At 40.9% G+C, this 19836-nt stretch overlaps 1 protein-coding gene across 2 annotated transcripts in view; it reads right to left on the bottom strand.

Annotated features, from left to right (window-relative positions):
* The window catches only part of ccdc85cb (coiled-coil domain containing 85C, b), a 39599-nt gene that overhangs the window by 7619 nt on the left and 12144 nt on the right, over window positions 1–19836 (bottom strand). The window contains exons 2-3 of one of the 2 annotated variants that reach the window (XM_023952895.2): window positions 5865–5944; window positions 4996–5037 (exon numbers count right to left, since the gene is read on the bottom strand). In XM_023952895.2, coding sequence (XP_023808663.1) covers window positions 4996–5037; window positions 5865–5944 — 122 coding nt within the window. The remainder of the gene's footprint in view (window positions 1–4995; window positions 5038–5864; window positions 5945–19836) is intronic. The other variant, XM_023952896.2, reaches the window with a different exon arrangement.

The following is a 19836-nucleotide window of genomic DNA, read 5'->3' as shown; positions in this document are numbered from 1 at the left end:
AGATCTTGAATATCAGGAGGAGAGTTGAGTGGACACGAATCCCAAAAATATCTATGAACTGTAGGTCTTTCATAGATGCCTTATTCAAGATCTGAACCTTTCAAAAAAGGGTTTGAAACAAGAGAAAGTTTTCTGGTAATTATGATCTACTATGGTTGGTTTGCTAGAAGTACCTGTAAAAGTTCTTATTTATCCAGGTGACATCTTGAAGTTCCGTCAGCGCATCTGGAAGATGATTTAAAAATTGTTTTTTTTTTTAGTCCCCAGGCCTCAACTTGATGACACGTGTAAAATCCCTGTGTGTATGGTGTTGGTCATGTAGCATTTTTCTGATTATAGAGGACATATAACAAGAAAATTAATATCAAAATTGAGCAGACAAATAATGCTGTTTGAATGCTGTGATGTAGCAAATACGCTGGGCGGCACCACAATTCTTCTTTTTTTGTTTTTTTCTGCTGATAACTTGCACTCGTCTGCCACCTACAGTGGGATGACACTTGATGATGAACAGTCAAAGCGGTGCAACTCCTGCAAATCTTGCTCCAGGGTTTCCGTTCCAATAAACGTTCATCTTAGTGTCACCTTTGTGTTGGGCACAAACCACAATTATACATTTCTCCTTCGTGATCAGGTTTACAACAGTTGGCACTTCCGTGTTACTACCAAATCCAACTGCCTGATTGGTCACAGTGCAGCGTTGTCTCGTTATAGCAGCCACGAAGTTCAACCGGTTGAACTTTCAGCACGTGATCAATGAACGCCTGTTCTGTATGTAGAGCCTGTGTCCAGACCTAAAAACCTGCATAGTGACGCGTGTATGCAAGTGTTCTGGACACGGAAGCCCCAAATTTGGGCCTACGCGCGTTTACATAGACTTTTTATTGATAGCGGCTGCCTAAAGCTGATGTGAACACAGCTTTAGGTTGGGGGTGTGAGGGGCTGTGAGCTAGCTGGAGAGCCCATAAACAGAGAGCTCTCAGCAACAGGAAAAGGGCGGCGGAGGGTGAGGGGGGTGTAGCTCTTCACCAATGATCCTGCCCACCACTTGGAGGCAGACCTCTGATCAAGTACGTCCACTGTCCAAAAACTATGTCCTAGAAGACGACACTGTTTTTTTTAATTTTAGCTAAAACGGCATAATGCTAGTTTAAAAAAAACACTGGGAACACTTTTAAAACAGTTTAAAAGATTTTCAGAATAGGACTTTAAGGGCGCAGGACACAGCCAGAACCGTGTAAGTCTGATAGGATTTTCAGATCAGCCTTATTCTAGTCACTTAAAGACCACCTCTACACTTCCAAGCTTGACTTGACCTTGACCACTGAGACCAAAAAAGCCATTTGTTTCCCTGACAGCGGGGGACGGTTAGCTAAACCTCAGGGTCTTCTGAACATCCATCCATCTATCACAGTGTCGTTGGTGCAGAAAGGAAGAAGCTGTGGACGTCACGCATCGGCTCGTCGTTGAGTTATGAACACAAGAGGGGAGAGCATCGTGATCCATAACTCTGAAAGGAGGCAATAAACAGAGAACTTTCCTTCACAGGAGAGGCAGATTTCACCTCAATACCAGAGCCGGTAAAACAGTTGGCGCTCATTATCATCTTCTAAATACCTCTTGGCAAAGTGTGCACTCCTGCCATAACCAGTTATTGTTTTCTTTCAGCTCCACATGAAGTTAGGCAACACGTCCACTGAGGCAACTAATCCACCGCAACAATTCCACCTGCTGCTGTTCAATCATTAAAGGAGACGTTACATAAGAAGTTAAGCAGCTAATGCGCTCATACGAAGACGATAAAAGGAACATTTCTTAACTTCACTTAGGAATTTCTTCAATTACGCACCAGCGGTCGACCATGCATGACGGATGGATGGATCAACCGCTGTAGCTCCTGTTTGTTAAATTATTCAGTCAGCCAGCCGTCTGGACAAGCCGGAACAGGTGCACGTCATTCATGCACCAAAGCATTGGTTCATTGCAGCGGCTAGATAAGATGGATGCGCTTCTTTAAGCCCTAAAAGGGCCAGTTATACAAAGCAGGGACAGCGGGTCATAAACACGGCATGCCAGCAGGGCATACAGAGGCCTGGACACAAATGCCACAAGGAACCCAACTGATTAAACTCCTACAACAGTTATCTGGTTCTGGGCTAAAGTTCTTTGACGGTTTAGGGAAAACCAGGAGGATAAATAGGCAGGTGTCTCATTGGTTAATTTAAAACTATCAATAAGGTGAGATTAACTTTGACTCGTTCTAAGAAATAAGCCAATAAAGTTTTACCTGATAAAATTTAGCAGGAAATAAAAAAGGTTTTTGTTGACAGGTTACAGTAGTTAGGGATTCAATCCAGAGTCTTTGTGTTTATCACCACATCACACCCCCCCCCCCCCCCAACTATAAATGTACACTGCTTTGAATTAAAACAAAACTAAAAATAAGATTTTTTACGTTTTTTTAGGGTGTTTTCAGTTTGTTCCTGCTAGAGAGTTTACACTAAAAATAAAGTAAAAAGCCCTTCAAAACATTAAAAACATAAGATATGTTAAGATGTTATTACAATTCAAGCTATGTTCTCACAGTCCATACCTAACATTTAGTTTTCCACATTTTAGAAAAATTAATAAGGTAATCAGCAGACGGATGACTAGACAGTAAATATTCTTCAATGGCACCAAATCAATGCTGGTGGAAGTACAAAGGCCAATTCTGACCCCATCTTCAAAGACATTAAAAGTGCGTCAATCCAAATATCTAAATCAACATTTTCTTAAAAAAAAATTAAAAAAGAATTTGCAGATTCTTGGATGTTATTTTTGTTTAACCAGGTGCACGGAGGTTGAAAAACTCGAGCAGTCTGACCTGAACCCTGCATTAAAATGGACAAAGTGCACCTTAGTCGCAGGGGGTTGACTTGTACGGGTTCAGCGGGTCTCTGGGTTGGGGGGGTTGTAGAGAGGAGCGGCTGCACCTTAAGAGGAGCACAGGTGCGTCTCGCAGTTCCCTTAAGACTCGTATGGCCACTTCAAGGGACGCCATAAAAATGCGACGTAGTACTGGCGTGCGTGTGGTAAGTGTATCCTGAAGTTTTTATAAGGCTAACGTAGTGTGCCGTGGGAAATAGTCAGGTGTGCTGTGGGAAATTACCCATTCACTGATCTAAAAACATTTCCCATCTCCAGGATATCAGCTCTGTGTTCATCCAAACAGGCCCTGATAAAACAGAGTAGTTAGGAATATGAAAGATCATAAAATACTTTTTTCTTTGTGTTAATTTGATTCTATTAAAGACATTTTGATAAGAATGACGGTACCGCGATTTAGCTGCAGCTTCAGCTCTGTTTTCTGAAAAGTCCCGCCCCTTTAACTGTCTCCACCAATCATCCCTGGAGGCTTAATCACACGTCATCAGTCTGACCAATCAGAAGTGGTTAAAGTCTTCACTTCCTTGTTCTGATTTAGCTCGTAAAGTCTCTCAGTTCCAAATCTTTAGTGGCGTAGCTTTCCACAGAATCCAGTATCAGACTGTGGAACAAGTGAACAAAACAATGAAGCTCAGAGGAGAGAGTCTGTTTGCCATCTGTGGCAGTTTTTGCACTACATCTCCCATGATGCATAGGGTTAAAGTGACAGTGTCTCAGCGCACGATGAGTCTTCCCTGTTAAACGTCTTGAAACCACAACAAGCACACATCCAACAGTTTTTAAATCTTCTTGATGAAATCAGAGGTCAACAGTTTAGTTCTCCTTCTAGGTTTGTGTTCATTAAACAGCCAAACATCCCAGAGTTTGGTCCAAGTCATCTTTCTAACTGAAACACTTTTCTAATAATGTCTGGAATATTTTATATGTTAAAGTTAAGAAGAAGTAATAACAACATTTAAGGAACAGACTTAAGGTGAAGTGGCCAACAGACACAACTAAACTAAATTGAAACAATTTAATCATCTAAGAAGAAGTTAAACATTAAGACTTCATCTTAATCTTAATCTTAACTAGTAAACCTTCAACATGTTCACTCTTTGTGTAGCTGCAGAGAACATAAATATAATCTGAGTTTTATGTGTAAATTTTATCAAAAACATTATGATCATATAATTGTTCAAAAAATTACAGTTGCCTTTGCACTAACATTGAAATAGATAAATAAATAAATAAAAAAAATTAAAATAAATCACTGTTTAGAAATAATATATTTGGTTTTTGCTGAGGTTAAATAAAATTCCATGTTAATAAACTGAAGGGAAAAACAACTACCAGGGTCAAATTTCAAATAATTTAGTTGAAAATTATTACGGAAAACTATAATTTAACTATTATTACATCTTTTAGAAAAACAGCTGCAACTTCCACCTTTTTCTGTCACAATTATCACAAAAATACATGAGAGATTGCAGAGGGACTGTACATCGATACAGACTATGAGTTTCTCCTTTTTTCTTTTTTGGATGCTGGTGTGCAGCGGAATTTTTGTCAAGGATAAAGTGTGCCTTGGTTGTTTGCTACAACCTGTCGCTGGCAGCGTACCCATGGAAAAAAATGAGTATAAACCTTTTTACTGTCACCCACTCACCCAAGGCACTATGACCTTGATATTTTGTGCTTGTCCCGTACAGGTTGGTCTTTTTTTTCTGTGTGCTAACAGCCCATATCCACCCGTGGGGGCAGTTGTATGACTAAAGCTCTGGCTCTTCCTCAAAAATCTGACAAAGTGGTACAAAACTCAACGTGCAGATGGGATTTCTGAAGTGTTGTTAGGATTCAGAGAGAATCTTTAGAAAAGCTTCAAGAAAGGAGTTTGTGACGATACCCATAACCGTGACAGAAATCATCAAGAGGAGCTGTTGCCGTCATTGTTTCCAGCTTCGTTGGGACAAAAAAAAAAGCTTTAAAGCTCAAAGGAGTGAAAAGGTCCAGCCACCACACAGGACAAGAAGTGGAAACAAGAAGTCAGCAGCAGAGCCAACATGCATTGACATTTGAGAAGGTTACCTTCTTCATCTGTATTTGTGATAAGCTATAGCGGTTATGAGCCTAGGGAGAGAGAACAAATGGAGAGGTTTCAACTTTCTTTATCCAAAAAAAACATAAAAACAACAACCTCAAATCCAGTTTGAAGAATGAGGCTCCTACTGTCCACCTAAAGACGTGCAGCATAAGCATTTAGACGCTAATTATAAGGAGCACGTCAGATGCAGCCTACACTCTGTCTGCCTTTGATTCAAGCTGGGGAACAAATGCAAAAAACAAAAACAAAAGGTAAATATAGGTGGAAAGAGTAAAAGCGTTCACAGTGAACGCCAACCTCTTTCTGTAGCCTGGCTTGCATTCAAATGAAGAGCGTTGCATCATGCAAAGCTGTGATGAAATTATTTATAAAAGGTTTGATGGGCTTTGCATGTAGTGAACTTTATTTCCACTAACGAGGAAGCCGTCAGTCTGGTGTCTATGGTGAAGTGTCTGAACACCTTTGGAGATTGACATGTGACCTCTTGGTGAACCATACCACCCCCCACCCCCCCACACACATTCCTCCCACCTCTACTCTCTCAGCTCCCCATCCTCTAAATTCTTGACGAGTCAGTGTAAGGTCAACTTTGAAACCCTTTTCCTCAGTCGCCGTCGTCGCTTAATGCCATCTTCTCATCTCTCCTCCGCTCCCCCAGCTCGTCGCTGGGGCTAACATCGCTGCTCGCTACAGAAGACTTCAGATGCATCATGAATTAAACATGGATAAACATCCTACGACTAACAAGCGGTCTGGCGCTCCTCATGGTACAACATCACGTGTGTGGGTGAGCTGAGCGGGAGGAGTTGGGAGAATTCCGGCCGGCACAGAAGTGGGACACGTCGGCCCTCACCTGCGAGAGAAGCTTGCTGTTATCGTCCTCCAGGATCCGCACTTTCGTCTCCAGCTGCCTGATATAGTTGGAGGAGGAATCTGGAAGAGAGACGAAGGAGAAGGAGAAGCCTTTAGCACTTCAAAGATCTCAAAAATGAAAAATTTAAATAAAAATAAGCAGGGCTAGAGTGGCAGAAGGACCGCAACGATTAGGAAAAGTTGAACAAGATCCATCCCCATCATGATTTCATCTAAGCTTTTAACAGTTAGACACACTCACTTGCAAGTTAAAGTAAAATTAGCATCTAAAACGGATAAAAAAAGTGTCTTTCACCTTATCTGCCATCCATGTGCCTGCAGCCTAATATCAAGAATCAACCACAGCGTTGATTGATAAGAACGGAAAACCTCAGAACTGCAGAGGTTCCTGCAACAGCCCATATAACATAAAAAAAACCTCCTTCCCTCCTTACGCGAGTTTAACTCACAGGGTTCAAGCCGGGGACAGGAGCTGTTTAAGGGAAGGAGGTGCAGTCTGACTCAGTGGGTGGCACGGAGCCCGTTATCTCCAAAGACATGTTTGAATTACACAGAGATAAAAGCAGAGTTGCATGGCAGAGATGCACTTTGACAGCCAGGCAGATGCACGCTGCTGCATGTTATTTAGCCTTCCTCCTGGAACAACAGAAACATGACAGAGAGGCAAGAAGAAAGCGGCCAGGAAGGACTGCAGCTGAAGACTAACTGGACCCTGAAGTCAGGGCTTTAGGCAGAGGAATTCAATTTGTTCCGTCCGTGAAGTAAACGCTGACCTTAGTTTGTTTGTCCTTAACCGAGACTAACAAGTTTAACCGCCACCGGCGCCGCTGGAAGACACGCTCATAAGATCTTCAGTCTCATCATAAATATCAGCCACTGTGAAAACATATTTATAAGTCCCAATCCGATCATTTATTGATCTACTTTTCAAAGGGTTTGCAGTGGTCTTTTCATTTTGATTCCATTATTAGCGAAAATCAAAAAACTGCATTTTTCTGATCCGATTTGGATATACGAAAACTCAGAAATGCAATTTTAAACTTAATTTTCTTATTATATGTCCTCCACCCTGAGAAAAATGCCACAAGAACATGTCAAGTACACCAAAAACCCCAAATTCATTAGAGTGGGTAAATGAAGCGAAATTAAATGTTGGGGTGGGATTTTATAAGCTTGCTTCTTCCCACTCCTTTTCAAGCAATAAATCAAACTCTACTTATACCTCAGTTAATTATCACTGTATTTAATTAAGCATATATGATTTAAGTGACATTTTTGTTTTGTTTTCTGTCTTTTTAATCTATGCATTTCATCATTTCTGTAATGAGTTTGATAAATATGTGTAAATTCTTTATTGCTTTGACTACAATGCTTAAAATCAATCAAAATCAATCAAAATCAATCAATCAAAAAACAGATTTAAAATTTGAAGAAAAAAAATTTAATTGTAAAAACAGTTTTAAACTTGAGAGAAAAACAGAAAATTTGGGGATAAATAACTATAAACCTAAAACATTTTCCTCATAAAAATGTTCTTTTGTAACAGCTGAACTTTAGTATTTTCAATTTTTGTTTTTATAATTTTTCTCTTTGCTTTGAATCCACAATTTACAATTTCAATTGTGTCTTGCTTCATAGGGGTAAAGCCTAATTTTCCATGGGGGTGGGGCTTTGAGCCCATTGGGTAGAAGTTATTTCCGCTCCAAAATGGCGTGTGTTTTTGCCGCCGAGTCGTTCCCTCCTCTGGTGTAGCAAACTTCGGGAGAGCATTTTAATTACTGCACGCCACATCAGTGGAGGGACAAAATGACGTCACCATGATGTCAATCACCCGATGTCAATCATGTCCCAGTAGCCAATGGGCACAAAGCTCCACCTCCAAGTAAAATTGGGGTCACTTCCAAAACAAAAAGTCAGAACTGAAACTGTAAATGAAGGACTAAAAGCGAAAAGGGAGAGAAAAATAAAAAAAACAATAAAACAGAAGCTGTTTTTCAAATGTAATTTTTTCCCAATTTCCAATATGTCCTACAAGTCTGCAATGTGTACTTTTTATCAAGTTTCTACTTTTTTAAACTAATATCTATTTTTCAATCTGGTTTTCCATTCACTTGAAGCTGATCCTAATTTTGACCCCAAACATTCCCACCTTTTCTGCAAACTCCCAGCAGATCAATCGAGCAAAGCCTGACAGTAAAAAGAGTCGAGTCAGCCTTTAATCCCGCCCCTGCTGGATTTTAGGAGACTGCTGGTGGAGGCCATGCTTGAACAGCTACAGGAAGAGGTTGGAGTGACCAGAGCTGGTAATCCTCTCTCCCTGCCTTGTAGCCCCTCTAATCTGCAGTCATCTGCTGGCTTGACCTGCAGCCAGATCTCAAGCCGATTAGGATGAAGGCTCCTCGGCCTTCAGCATATTTAGGCGAGCTCGCAGACAAAGAAGCATGGCAGATCGCGACGTGTTTTGATGATTTGATTCATAAAACTATGAAGTAACTTCTAAAATTGCACATCTATTTGTATTAGTTTGAGAGACAAAGTGCCGGAGAGCTCCACCTCTACATCAGTGATGATTTATAGCAGAAAGCATGAGGTCATCCCACAGCAAGAGGCTTTCTAAGTGGAGTTTGGATGCTTTAAAGTTGAATGGTCAAATTGTGACTGTGAACTGGCCTCAGGACGAGTAGTGGAAAGAACAGACGGACGGACGGACGGACGGACGGACGGACGGACGGATGACTATGTGGCCCCTAAGTGACAGCGGATCAGCTGCACACACAGAGCCATAGGGATCTGCAGACATCACCCACTCCTTAACACCCAGCTCTGGGGGAGTCACCCTGGTGGGAAAAGGGTCAGGCAATTAAAATGTTCCCCTGTTCCCCTCCTTTTATCCACTCCATCCCTCTGGCTTGTTTTTGTTCCCATTCCTCTCTACCCAGCCGGCGGGAAAAGCTGCAGATCATACGGGGATTGCACTGCTGAGCCAAAATAACTACCCCACACTTCCACAGAGACACATGCTGCTGCGTTTGTGGTACAGCAATTTTAGGAGCTGCCAACACCGTACAAGGAGGCGTCAAGACAAAGAAGAGTCAGCATAAGCATTGCATTTTTTTTAAACCCTCTGTGAATGTGTTCTTCCACGACTTAAGGTGCAGTTTTTGGAGGTACACACAGTCAGTGGTGCCAGTCCATCCCCCTCATGTCATGCTGCTCTGCATCACATCCGTCCTGCTGTGACCCACTTCCACGGGCCGCTCCCTCATGAGTTCTACCCCCCCCCCCCCCCCAATCCACATCTAAAAGTCTATCTCCTGCTTTCTTATAAGGAACGGCATTTTTAAACGACTGGTCCTGCAGCTGCTAAGTGACGAGAAAAACAAAAACCACAACAACGAAAAAAAACTAAGTTGAACAAAACGCAAACACTTTAGTTTTAAAAATGGGTCGTGTCCCCCTCTGGCCCCTCTTCGCCTTCGACTGGCCTCCCAAACAAACCCTCCCCATCTGTCACTAACAGCTAATCATGCTGCTCCTGCATGACATCAACTTAGCATTTCCTAGTCAACATGTTTTTATTTTTCTTGAAGTTAATTCCAGTTATCCACCAAATAAAAATAAGGAAAGAAATCCAACAGCTCGGAAAAACTCCAGTTTTTATTTACTTGTTTTCGTTTACAGTTTCAAGACCAGGCCAGGTAAGTCTGTCTTTACTGGAATTGGCATCCTGAAAATGACATTGATGGAGTAAATAAAAAGACGGCCATCTTTTCCACCCATCTGTGACGAGCAGTATTGGAGCTATCCAGCCGTACAGCCAGACGAGGAAAACACAGACCTATCTGGATCTATTGGTCTACAAGTAAAGGCATCAGAATAGAGTGGAGCAGGGAGCTTGTGGCCCACCCAGCATATTTTCTCAAATACAAGGTTTTTCAAACCGCATTTTTTCATCTGCCCCCCCCATTCACAACGATTGGAAGAAGAAAATTCTCCAAAATTCACTTTTGAGTTGAATTTTCCTAATATATGTCCTCCATCATTGGAAAAACGGCACAAGCACAAGTTAAAAACACCAACTTTACATCAGAGTGGGTAAACAGAGTTCAGAAGAACCCATCATTTAAAAAAAAACACAAATGGTTCAAATATCCAAAAAAGAAAGGGTTCCTCATCATGTTGTGGTAGTTTGGTTGGTCTTTGCTCCCTGGAGTGAGATGATGCTAATTACTGGAGAAGTTCCAAGTCTGCCGTTTGTAACCTTCAGCTCATTTACAATGACACTTTACCAGTCTCTCAAAAAGAAGGCAAAAAAAGCATTCCATGTATTTAAAATATGCAAAAGAAAACTTTATACGTCATCAGATTAAGCTGTGTTTGCAGGAAACCCAACATTTTGTCAGCAAACTCTACAGTAAGTCTTTGTAGTTTTATAGTTTAACAGCTGTGCTGTTTGGGCTTTAAATTCCAGCGCGGGACAAAAGTCCTCTGGGACTCAGTTTAGTGGAGGTTCAGGAAGGTCAGCCTTCTAAAAGCAAACTGAAGAGTCCAGACAGCATGGAGGCAGGTGTGTTGGTACACGGGGGGGTCAGGAGAACCGCAATGGATAAGTGTGAACGTAAAACTGCACATTCAAATGAGGCTGCTCTGTTGGCTCCAAGGTCTTTGCAACATCAAAGAGGCTTTGGTAAAATTACTATTGTTAAAAAAAGGGCCAAGCCTTAGAACCCCCTCATGTTTTCAAGTCGGATCCCAAGGTTGTTCGGAAGCCCGCAGTGCAGGAAAAATCGCAGCGCTTTTATTATTCCTGCCTGGGCTCTGGCTTTCATCTCCTATTCACAGCTGTATCTCAGTGTTTTAGCACAGAGACATGGATATTCTCTGAGCGGTGCGAGTGCGTGCACGTGAATGTGAATGAAGGCACATGGCAGCGTGTTTGTGTGCGAGAGGGAGCAACGGGGTTTGAAATCGAGGTGTTTTTTTTAAAGCCATCTGCTATTGCATTGTATGTGTGTGTATAAGGCGGGACGGGGTTGGGTCAATTACCTCAAGATGTTGAAGAAAAAGAAGAAGAAAAAAAAACTCGCCCTCCCCTTCTAATTTGTCTATACAAACACCCAAAATGATGTGGAGTTCCAGACCCTGGTGCTTTCAGAAAAACAATAAAACATTTCTGCTAACTGCCAACTTGTTAAAAAAAAAAAAAAAAAAAGAGCTTGGAGGAGGGCGGATCCATGCTGGGAAATCAAACTTGAAAGAATCTAAAGGGTAAAAAACTGAAACAAAAGCACAAAAGGAACGCCTTTAGTCAAGAACCGATGGCAAGAGAGCAATAAAACATAAAAAGTAAGCTGCGCTGAGTGGCAACAAGCAGCTTTTTCATTGTTGATTTATTTCATCCTCAAACTAACCTGTGAATATTATCAGGATAGATTCAGTCACAGCAACTCTAACGGTTGGTTATGATCCAATACTGAAGGCTGTTCACAACATTAAAAAAAAAAAAAAAGAATGGATGACCCACCACTGTGTTTTGGAATACTTTAACTTTTTCTTTTGGATGAGCTGGAAAATACAACTGTAGTAAGGGTGAGGAGGTTCTGCAGAATCCACACAAGAGGCAGAAGACTTAGATTGTCACAAAACCCAAACACTATTCATGTTTTTTTCTTGGCTGTGGTCCTAACAAAACGTAACTTTTTTTTTTTTGCTCTACTTTCCTACGAACAGAAGAGTTGGCTGTAAAGTAGGGGTGTAACGATAAATCGACTTCATCAATAAATCAATTTCTATTCCTATGATCCAACCAGATTAATCCGTCTGAGGCAATTTGTTAATTGAATTGAACTACTGATTATATTGTATATTGGAAATTACCATTTGAATTGAGACACAGTAAGTTCATTTTACTATAACTTAGAAACATCTAAATGCAGCAGACGACATTTACATGATGGCCAATGTGCAGAAACACTAAATTTAGCAAAATCATGTGACCATGCAGTGTGCTAAAAATGAAGAGAAACAAAACTACGTTTAGTTGGAGGTTTTAAAGAGAGTTTGGTAACTAAAAGTGGTCAGTTTTACAGCAAGGACATGTTGAATTGGTCACGGCTCAGTGAAACTTTATTTTTTTATTTAACCTTTATTTACTCTGGAAATCTCCCATTGAGATTAAGAATCTCTTTTTGAAGGGAGTCCTGGCTAGGAGGAATAGAATAGATCGATTCATCAGCTGACGTTAAGCAAGCTGTCCAAAAACAAAGGAAAATCAATGGATACGATACAACGCACGCCCGCAGTTTTTGTCCGGGTTGGGATGCTGTTAGCCGGTTGGGCGGGCTTCCTCTGCTTGGTTGCACAGTGATCGGTCAAGGCCAGGGCAAGGCCGTCAAAGTGAAGAGGAGAACAAGTTAAGTGAGCACCCATGCTGCATTAATGAAGAGGATAGCAGAACCTGGCAACCCAAGCACATAAACCACAGGGCTTTAGAGGCTCAACTGACTCATCAGCTGGCAGAAGGCTAACCCCGTTTGACAAGATTTGGCACCAAAATTGGAGATTAAAAAAGTTGGCATTTTTTCAGTGCAAGAGAATGCATTTCGGGGAAGATGTGTGTTTGTGCATCACGAAAATCTGAATTTGTGTGTCTTGTTTGTAAGTTAAATATCTATTTCCTTATGTAGCATAATGTCCATCAGCAAACCGTAAATAAAAATAACTCAAAAAATTCCAAAAGGCTGTTTTTGCTTCAAAAAATCTCAAACCCATTTTGCCTAAATTGTTAAATGGCATGAATAATAAATTCTTTTTAAGCACTGTAGGTTCCTTCAGCAGAAATATTGGCTGTGAGGGATCCTGACCAGCTGAAAACTAAATATACAAGCGTTGGCTTTACTGCTATAGTAAGCTTCATCAGTATTTTGTTCTGTTGGAAAATATTCCGATTTCTACACAAGATTATTACCGAACAAAATATTAGAAACAAAAAAAGTACTTTTTGAATACGTTTGAGTGAAACTTCAATTATTTTATTTTTTTCAATTGAATCTCTTTCTTATTTTTTGTGCACTGATGAATATATTTGGCCAAAGCAAAGCGTAGCTCAGACAGAATCAATACTGACTTATCTAATTACTCGGAATAACCACATCTTGTTACGAGTAATCGCGCCATTTGTGGCTGTCAAGAGGTCAGGTGGGTCCTTTAAAGGATCAAGTCTTGCTGTCGTCTGTTTGTGTGGAAATCGGGGAACAATTTAAATCTTTCACGTCTCGCCATAGATCGGTTTGTCAACATCTTAAGTGGGGCAAGAAAACTGTTCATGGGAGAGATACAACGAACCCCCTTTTGAGGGCATTGCACAAACTGTCTTGCAAAGTGATGCATCTCTCTGCTGTCTCCTCGGCTCTTCGTCATCACCCTCGCAGGGTCAGCAGACATCTTTGCATGTCTGCAGGCGATAAACTGAAAATATGCATGCAGAGAGGCTAACCTCGCCGGAACTCTGTGCAGCTTCCCTGCATATCAACAGGCCAGTGTTTTAATGGGATTTAAATATCAATGTAATAGTTGATTTAAGGTTTGTAGCATTTTTTATTTATGCTCAGGCCTCCGAAAAGGCTGGTGCCCCATGCCCTTAATCCCTTGATTAGGCTAGAAGAACGGCAATCAGACAGCTAGTTTGGTATAATCCCATGAAATCAAAGCTGCAGGCTTATATTTGGTCCACACTGTTAATTACAGTCCACGTGTGTCTGTGCATGTGTTTGTCTTCCAGTGGGCATTCATTCAAAGACAAAAGACCAGATTAGTGACATTTGAAGATGGATTAGCTACCACCAAGTGTTTGTCTACAGAAAGTTGTTCTTCAACTTGGACACACTGCGCCTTTTTCTTCAGGAAATTTCCTTTCTGTTTAGAAAAAAACATTTAAATTCTGGAATATGCTTACAATTCCAGATGAAAACCGTCTAAAATTCCCAAAAAAGAGTAAACACCAGACATCACTTGTCAACATAACTGCCGCCTGACTGAAAGATGGGACGCGACATTCCCTTAAAACCAGACAATCCTTTTCTGCTTGCACACATGACGGAGGTCGGATTACTGCGTGTCTGCACAATCCCTCCTGTCCACGTGAATTCAGGCATCCTACAGCTGTTTCGATTGGATGGCTTGTTCCAGGGATTAGAAAACCTTTGCTAGCAGGAATTATGACCACTGACATGTTGCCCTGAGTGATCTTTTCCTAAACAACTATTTGAAAATGGGAGGAAAAGCAACACTTTTGTGTATACCCCTAGATTTTGTCACCCTTGAAAGCCTTTGAAGGGTAGGCTTACAAGACGCTAGTCTATGCCCCGCAGAAGCCACAAGCCGCCGCAGTGTGTAAACAAATACTGGCGGGCATTCTAGGTACAGACCGTCTTCTCAGAGCCCGCGGCCCTCTCTAACCTCATTCCTCTTCCAGTTACCAGGGTTTCCACCACCACAAAACCCACAGCTACCTCATCTGCATAAATCTACATTCCCTTTAAAGCCTGTCTGACTGACTGCTGAGTTGGCAAAGGTTGTGCTTGTGTAAGCAGAGCGAGGAGTTCGATGATAAAAACAGAGGACGGTCCATCCACAAGCCACAGAAAGCCTCGTCTTCTGTGTGGGCTGCTATGGAAGCTGCAAAGCACTGCTTTCTTTGAATTACGGTATGGGGAAAAACAGTGACGATAAACCAGCTACAATACTTTCTACAAATAACAACAACAAAACAAAGAAACATTATTAATTCCTGTGAAAGTGTGAAAAAAATCAAAGGAAACTATTGTTAAGTCAGTTAAGAATTTTAGTTATACAGAGCATTACCGGAGACGACAAAGTTTTAAAACCGAAACTGCATTTTCTCTGATTTAATGAAGCAAAGATAAATGCTCTGACAAACAAACGGCATGCGCTTTTGTGTCTGGAGCATTAAAAACAATTGAGCGTTATGGGACATTTGAAGGGCTGTTAGTCCAATAATTGCTACGGCCAAAGACCTTACGTAAAAGCTGCCCAAAGACAGTTATCTCATTCTAACCACAGCTCTGGAGCCTTTCTCTAGCTTCTGCAGAATTGTAGGGAAAATAATTGGTATCATTTAGCCATCGCCAGAAAAGGGAAAAAAAAACGGCAGAGATGTCTTTTACATCGGGGAAACGAGCTCACAAGATGGAAACTGGCTCACTATCAAAGGGAATTTGAGTGCAGCCCCCCTTCTGCGTGGTGTGAGCATCTAAAATTCCAATTCAGAGGAAAAGAAGTCTTACCAGGACACATCATCTGTGCCAGTGAGCTTATCCCTTCAGTCCTTTTCAGAGTGAAACTCAAAATCACTTTGACCTACTGCTGCAAAATGACTCCGGTGTCCCTATTGCTTTTCCCCAGGACAAGACAACCTGACACACGTCCAAAAAGAGACAAGTTACTAACACACACATTCTGATGCACAGGCTATTTTTAACCAAGAGTTTTGGTATGGACATAGCAGGGAAAAACAGATTAGTAGTGGATGAAAAAGCTCAAGTATGTGAATTTGTGGAAGCAAGAGTCTAAGTCCAAGGCGTGACGAAGAGTCAAGTGAGTGTAAATTACAGCGGTAAATAACCACCTGTGGCAAAGGAAATCCTAAACACCAACTCAAGCAAACATGAAGCCGCTCTCAGGTTGCGTTTGTTGACAGACCCGTCCCTGCTTCACACATCTCTCTGATGGGAGCTGAATGTCATCCTCAACGTGTCCACTCTCATCCATTTGTTTCCCTTTTCATTTATCCCGAGGCTTATAGTGTTCTTCACACGTGTCCGTTTGGCAGCTCTGATTCACAGTACCTTCAATTCAATCACTCTGCTGACAAAAGTCCATTCTGGTTCTGTGCTTTTTCTCTAGGCAAGATGGAAAGAGGAGGAACAAATTTCAATCAAACAAAAAACCAATATCTGAACAATGAGGAAGAAAAAATGCCAGGCTTTTTATCACCATCATAGCTTTATTTTATTCATTTTATTTTTGTCAAATCACAATAGATTTTTTCACCCCAAGAAAGGTGATAAAAAGGCGTGGCCTAATTTTAGGTAGACTCTAGTCTGTTCTGGAAAAATTCATAAAATTTGCTTCAATTAATCTCTACTATCAGATGTAAATTGCTGACGTTTTTATGACCTACCAAGACCTCTTGTGCTTATATCTCTTAGAATATAAATGTCTGGATTTATTCTTTTTTTTTTTTGTTAGCAAGGTGGAAAATGTAAAAGTCATTAATAAATGTCAAACGATACCAGAGGAATTAGAGGTGACCAACCAGGATCATCAAATATGTGTTAATTGTAACAGGACTAACTGCAAAATTACTGACAATGCTGAGAAAGATGCAAGTGCTTTATCGCATACAAAAAGCATCCGATCATATCTATTTTAAACCAATGGGAATCCCTACATGTAAAGTAAGGTTAAGACGATCAATCAATCCATCTTTTTATTCTATTCAGTATTAGACAATTCCAGTGTGCAGTTAAGAGAAGCATCAGTGATAGACTTCATCAATCCCTAAGGCCCCTTTTACGAGTCTCCTGTAACTAAACATTTACATTCAGAAAGATCTTGAAGAGGGCGCCATTAAGACACTATTTCCTGTTGAAAATGATACGGAACCCAGCACATAGGAGGGATTTATTGTGCCATTATACGTTATGCAGTGCTATTTCAAGAGTCCCTTAAGTGTTATGTCAGAACTGAAGCTTTAAATGCTTTAATAGGGCTAAATCATGTGTCTGTCTTTATAGCCATAAGGTTTATTAGTTTAGCTTACACTGGGGGCAAAGGCACACACAAATGTGTTCAAAAGTAAACGCACACGCACACCAAGAGGACACAAGCAGAAGCTAATTCCATTAGCAAGGGAGAGACTAAAGGTTTATGGCCAGATGGTTAACTGGCCCTGACCAATCTAATGAAGACTACAGTAGGGTAATCTGTCTACACACAAGCATGCATGAAGTGTTGGTCAGACAAAATATCAGTATCACTCCATTGCAATCCTCGTGTATTAAATGCCTCTTTACTATTTGGCCATTTATGAATATTTTAGGCAATAAAATAAAGTTGTGCACACATTTTCCAGCACCCAAAACCAGAGTTTTACAGTTCTTCTTGGAGAAATAAAAAAATAAATCTTCCCGGGAGGTTAAGGTTGTAGGTGAACATAAAGACATATCCCCTTACACCAACTGGACCCTCTTTAATGTCAAGCAAGGGTAGTAAAACACTTTAATCAATGCAGCATTTCTGTACCCCGATGTTGTCATACTGTGTGGACTGTACCATTAGGCTCAACAAATACCACCTATCGTTGAATAATTTGGTAGGTCTAATGGAAATACATCAACCAATAATTCTACCTGTCAAATTCTACAGTAGTACCCAACTGCCTGCCACACTTTACCTTCACGAAAAATATACAAAAATACATATTAATGATAGAGCAGGATGAAGACAGGATCTTGATGCAAGACCATGAGTGGAGCTTAGACCAAATCAGTAATGCTTAGAGCGCCATGTCCGAAAAGATTTGATGCATCCTGTGACACATTAGAGTCAGAACCCTGCCTCGTCAATCTGACACACGTCTTCTCTAAATACTTTTTTGGTTTGGTTCCCAGTGCAAAGAGGCAAAACAGCAAATTCATTGCCAAATTATAAATTAAGATCAAAGTTGTTTGCTGACGATGGGTTCTAAAACCACAGTACTGCTGGTAACATGAAGTATGTCAGCTAATTTGGGAAAAGAGCTGAAACTTCCAAGATTTTGGGTCTCACGATTTCTCTAGTGCAGCCAAAATGTATCTATAGTATCAAAGACTTAGTCAACAACCCTACTTTTAGCAACCCTATTAACTCCAGAACTGTACAAAACGAATGTTACCAGCAAGACTAACTTCACGCTGGCCTGCACAGTTGGGTCAGACGCTTCTTGGCCTCTTTTGTCATTTGTGGAGCCAGCTGTCCTTTGAGAGCCGCTGTGTCAGCTCACATCAGCAGTGGGTAACAAAGACCAGAGCAACACAGGTGGTCTGGCACAGTTGATCTAACTAGCAGTCCTGCAGTGATATGGAGAGCGCATCGCTACCAGAATCTAGTGGAAGATTAGGAGTGATAAAGTGGAATTAGGGGTAGAGGTTGGTCATGCAATAATTCCAAATAAAACTGATTTTGATGCTTCAAAAATAAAAAGAAATCAACGATAAAGCAGGTCTGAATGGATCTAAATAAGCCTTTTTTAATGGTTAGCAAACCTTTAATCATCTTACAGTAAAACCGCCAGATTAGTAAACAGGAACATATGCCTGCTTTTCATCCTCAAGTTCTCTTGGACTCCATAATTCCGTGTAAAAAGCTGGAGAGTTTTCCGTTTATTGTCTTTTGGTTCTAGTTGAACTATATTGGGCTAAGGCTACTTCCTGCAATTTTAAAAAAAGTTCTGGCTGGGCTATATGGCAACAGTAAAGTATTCCATAGGTGCAAACTAAGACTTCTTCAGTCAAAACATGACCTCTGTGATAGACTGGCGACCTGGCTGGGGTAGACAGCTTATCACTCAGCATGTTCTGGGAAAAGATCCAACATCCATGAAAGCCTGCACAGGATAAATGGAAGTGTAATGGACTGTTGTGTTTGATCTTCGTGGTGTCCACAGTGACCAAAAAGGAAAATAGTTGACCTTATTATAAGGCAATAATGACTTTGGATAAAAATGTTCAAAAATGGGTCAAACTGTTTATTTTTTTAAAGCACATGCAGTGAAAGAGCATTCAACTACATAATCTCGCTTGCCCTCTTACTTGACCCCATCACGGCTCTTCTCCTACATGGAATGAAAGCGGTAAAGGGGATTGTTCACAGATGGGCTTATGCAACTTGTTCAATGTTTTCATTTCAAGATAATGACAACTTGCTGCACCCACTGGACCTTTCGTCCAAGTATCTGTCAGCACAAATGCTTCATACCTACGCCCCCCTGAAATTTACAGTCTCCAAGTGGCCCCACCCTCACCCCGTTAACATCTGCAACCGTGCAACAGCCTGGATTTTATCAACAATGTTTCCCACTGACAACCATAAGTCATGAAATACAAATTAAACTCTTAAATAAGTCAGCTTTAAAACACATTTGAGATATTTGACCAGTTTTAAGATGAATTGGCTGTAAATTATTCCCTGCATCGCACTGTGTTTGATAGATTAAGGTATTAGCAAGAATGGAAAAAGTCATCTGATATCAAAAAGTCCATAGGGTTGGTGGAACAAACGTGACTTTGGGATTGTTTTTTAGACATGTTTTTGGGCTTTTTGGCACATCAGCAAATTAGCATTGATCACAAATGTGGATTCTTCTCTCAGTCACTCCTCTAATGAACCATAGTAAACCTTTTGCTTTCATTTTTCCCAACTATTAACTATTTCACGGAATGCGCTCGCAACTCAACTTTAATCTCGTTTCATGCTGCATAAACACAGTCTGGTCCTGGCCGATAACTACATCCCTCGCGCACGGCGCAGTCTCTTCTTTCATCCGAGCAGTTCAACTCTTGCTTTTATTGCTGGTGTACAGTGACAGTGCAGCGAGTCCTACGAGGAATTAAAGCATGTATTCGTCATCAAAAGGGAGCTTTAAAGCGTAAAGCAGTCCTGCCCAACAAGAGTTGGCTTGTTAGAACGTTTTCAAATGAAAATAAAAGCTGTCAAATCAAATTTGCCAACAAGTGGGTTGAGGAGTGTAGAGACGGAAAGCATTTAGCTGAATGAGAACGCTTTTGTGGCAAAAACAAAGTACAACACACATATAATACTGATTGAAAGTGTATAGTAACCTAGCAACAGGCAAAAGGGGGAACATGTATTATTTTCTGTTGCTCCTGGAT

The sequence above is a fragment of the Oryzias latipes genome, chromosome 24 (genome assembly GCF_053564925.1).
Source record: "Oryzias latipes strain Hd-rR chromosome 24, Olatipes_Hd-rR_3.1".
NCBI classification, from domain to species: domain Eukaryota; kingdom Metazoa; phylum Chordata; class Actinopteri; order Beloniformes; family Adrianichthyidae; genus Oryzias; species Oryzias latipes.
This window is presented reverse-complemented; position numbering and strand designations above follow the sequence as displayed.